The following is a 3,571-nucleotide window of genomic DNA, read 5'->3' on the forward strand; positions in this document are numbered from 1 at the left end:
ATCTATCTATATTTTATATTAATATAATTATATATATTTTATATATATTACATATATATATATTATATTAAAATATATTATATATATATATATTATATATATATATTAATGTATATTGTATGTATATATATATGTGGGGTGTGTGTGTGGTGTGGTGGTGTGGTGTGTGTGTGTGTGGTGCGTGTATGGTGTGGGTGTGTGTGTGTGTGTGTGTGGTGTGTGTGTGTGTGGGTGTGTTATATATATATATTATATATATATATATATATATATTATATATAATATATATATATATATATTTATATATATATATTGCTACGCGCACGAACCGTTCACATAGCGGAATCCGAATGTGACAAGAACGCTGTGGGAGACAAAGATAGAAAATGAGGGTAGAAGCGGGGAGAGACGAGAGGCTGAGCAATTGGCAGCTTCGGCCGGTGCTTTTGAACTCGTATTTTGGCGCCGTTGGTTGGAATGCAGGCGGAAGGGCTGGGTGGGATGACCCAGCAGGGCTAAATGAAGAGTTGGTGTAGTCGAGACAGAGTCGAAGAAAGAGGAAGAGTGATAGAGGAAAGAAAAGGAAAAGTGGAGATCGTGGTCACCAAGGAAATTCCCAGCTGGCGTGCCTGCTGGAGCAGTGCTAGAGTCCTGCTGACGTTCCCGCCACAGCGGTGACCTGGTAAAAGCCCGAGCGAAGACCCCACAGACGCTTCGAGAGGGGAGTAAGAGACCCAAAAAGGAGGAAGGACCCGAAAGTTTTTTGATTACAGGTTTTGTAGGGACGCGGAAATGAGGATGCGTTGACATAAAATTGAGAGTGTGGCCACAATACGGGTAAGGAAAGACAAGGGCCCAGTGATCCCTGGAGGCAAATAGTGTCAACGGATTTTGGGGGAAAATGTGGGGGTTTTTGGACCCTTTCTCTTTTTTATGTTTTTGGTTTTTACCTTATATGAAGAGGAAAAACCTTTAAAATTTAAGGTTTTTATTTGGTTTTTTTTGAACGTGCCCGTGGAAAATGCCATATGTATTTTATAAGGGGTTTTTCAATTAAAGTTTAGAAAGGGGGCCCGTATGATATCCTTCTATCCACGGTTTTTGCCCCCAAAATAATATATTTTATATTTTATTTTATAATATATAAAATATATTCTTATATATATTAATATATATAAAATATATAAATATGCTACACCAGTGGGTCTTTTTCCCCTTTGGGGAAACATGTGTTAACATGAAAAAAGGGGACCCGGGGCATGTGTTAAAAATGAAGGGGCCGGGCAAACTGACGCAAAATGGCGTGAGCGGGGGGGGAGCGGAGGAACAAACCAAGAGGCGGGGGTTGGGGGCTGCCCTGTGAGACCTGGTGTTTCCCTTGTGCCCGATTAAAATTTGTGTTTCCCTGGTTTTAACTGATCGTGGGGAGGTGACAGGGTTTCCCCCTGTATTGTGCCCATAGAAAGTGTTTGGGTAAAAAAAACTTTTGGGAAAAAAAGGAAAAAACTGCATCGGTGTTTTTTCCGGTTTCAGGGGCCCCGCCAAGTGGGTTTTTCCCCCCGTGGTGTTCTGGGAGCTGTGGTGTCGGTGCCTCTTTTAGCTTCAGTGGGTTACGACCTGGGATAACACGCCGTTTGCCTAGCCGCCTTGGTTGGTGGCAGAGAGACGAGGCGGCCGGCCGTAAAAATGTTTTTCAGGGGGTGGGATTTTTTATATTGTCAGTGAGACCCCCGGGTTTATCATGTAGTCCAAAGATGGCCCGGGAGCCATGAGGGAGAGGAGGGTATGAAGAGGCAGGAACGGTGAGGGGGAAGCCGAGCCCGTGGACCGGGTTTTACTGCCAAAGGCCCGGCCGGTTGAGGGGGGAAATGGGACAAAGGGCCCCGAAGAGCAGGCACAAAAGGGCACACGGCAGGTGCCCATTTGTCGAGAGCAGGAAGGAAAGGAAAAGGAAACTGTTTTTGCCAAATTTTGGGTGCTACCCGAGCAACTTGCATCTGTGAAAATGGGAAATCAGCAGGGACACCCACAAGGGCCCGCCCAAAAGGTGAAAAGTGGGAAATGATGGAGGGGGTTGGGAGGGTTGAAGGGGGAGGTTTGGGCCCCGAAAGGGGGGAAAGGGGAAGGAGGAAAAAGGGGGCGTCAAAGAGGGAGGGGAACGTTGCAAGCAAGGGAAAGGGAGAGGGGGTTTCGCAACCCGATGCCAGTGGCGATTTTAGGGGTCTGCAAAGGGGTCCGTGGGGAGGAAACCCCCCCGGGCCCCGCAGGTCGGTCGCAAACCCGGGTCGCTGTAGAAGGTGGGGACCCCCGGAACCCCTCCCTTTGGGGATAGGTGGCTGGCAAAAATCGGAAAAAACCCCCCTTTTAACCCGGGCCCCGTTGCCTAAAAACCCCCCCTTTCCTCCCCCCAAAGGCCCCTTTTTAGTTAAAGGCCGCGTTCTCCCCCCGCAGCCCCTCGGCCTCCCCGACATTCTGTGAAGGTAAAGCCAAATGAGTAAAGACGGGAAGGTGGCCTGGGGGGCATATGCGCCCCAAATTTTAAAAGGGCATCTGCCAGGGCTGGAGCCCCGGAAAAAAGAAGGCCTTGCAGGGGAACAGCGCTAAAAGGGGCCCCCCGGGGGGAAGTGTTGGGGCATTGCCGGGTCCCAACAAAGGGTTTACAGCAAAATGGCGGAAAGGTTGAAACGCCGTTCGGGCAAACCCCAGGGCCCAGGTATAAACGGGGGCCCCTTGAAAAAAGGGGGAGACTCGTTTAGCGTGGCGGGGGACACTGTCCCCGGGTGGGGCGGATTTTTGGGGGGCGCTGGTAAGGGGGGTTTAAACCGCGGGTTCGGAAGAGATGATTGTGGGCCTGGCACCCCGATTTTTGGGACGCTTTGCCGGGCCCGCAGCGGGAAAATTTTAAAGTCAAAACCCGGACACCTAGGGCCCGGGGGTGGCGTGGCAGGGCCTTGGAGTTTGAGGTTCCCAAAGGCAGCCCGTGGGCCCAGGGGGGCTGTCAGCCCCGCCCTGACCCCTGGGGCCCCGGGAAAGGTAAAGTGGAGAAGGTAGTATAGGGAAAGGGGGCCCCAGCACTTTTCCCAAAGGTTGGGTTGGGGGGGTAAGGGAAAGGGGACAGGGCGAAAAGTCGGTTTTGGAGGGAGCGGAGAAAAACGGGCTCCCCAAAAAAAGGATTTGAGGGCCCTTCCAAACAGGGCTGCAAGGACTGTGGCAGGTTGGCCCAAACCCAGTCAGTCCTAAGGCTAAAGGGAATGGGGGCAGGAGGAAAAATCGGACAGGCTGGAGAAGGGGGGCCCAAAAAACCCAGCCCTCCCGGGGCCCGGGCCCCGACCTTTGGGTAAGCTGCCTTTGAACCCCGCACGATGCCGGTGGAGGGGGTCAATAGATGGGAAGCCATGTGCCTGACAGGACACTGGGGCTGAAAGACCCTAAGCGGCCCCGATATTGGCCACTATGCGATTCCAGACGCACCAAGAGATGTGTGGGTTTTCCCCGGGGCATTGTGTGAAAATCAAGGGGCCCGTGGAGGCTCGTTTTTGGCCGGGGGGCAGCACCCCCGGTTTCAGCGGTG

General features: G+C 51.5%; 1 protein-coding gene across 1 annotated transcript; it reads left to right on the plus strand.

Annotated features, from left to right (window-relative positions):
• Positions 1-2,667: 2,667 nt before the first annotated feature.
• LOC119577713 (collagen alpha-1(I) chain-like) lies at positions 2,668-3,341 on the plus strand. Its single transcript, XM_037925266.1, has 2 exons — positions 2,668-3,033; positions 3,195-3,341. The coding sequence occupies exons 1-2, from the start codon at positions 2,668-2,670 to the stop codon at positions 3,339-3,341; spliced, it is 513 nt and encodes a 170-aa protein (XP_037781194.1).
• The last annotated feature ends 230 nt before the right edge of the window (positions 3,342-3,571 follow it).

This window comes from Penaeus monodon, chromosome 10, assembly GCF_015228065.2.
Source record: "Penaeus monodon isolate SGIC_2016 chromosome 10, NSTDA_Pmon_1, whole genome shotgun sequence".
Classification (NCBI taxonomy): Eukaryota; Metazoa; Arthropoda; class Malacostraca; order Decapoda; family Penaeidae; genus Penaeus; species Penaeus monodon.

Bases quoted from the DNA above. Each gene is read 5' to 3' on its own strand.
- LOC119577713 (XM_037925266.1), top strand. From the start codon at position 2,668: ATGGCGGAAAGGTTGAAACGCCGTTCGGGCAAACCCCAGGGCCCAGGT. The intron at 3,034-3,194 runs GTAAAGTGGAGA...CCTTCCAAACAG, and splicing joins CCCCTGGGGCCCCGGGAAAG to GGCTGCAAGGACTGTGGCAG.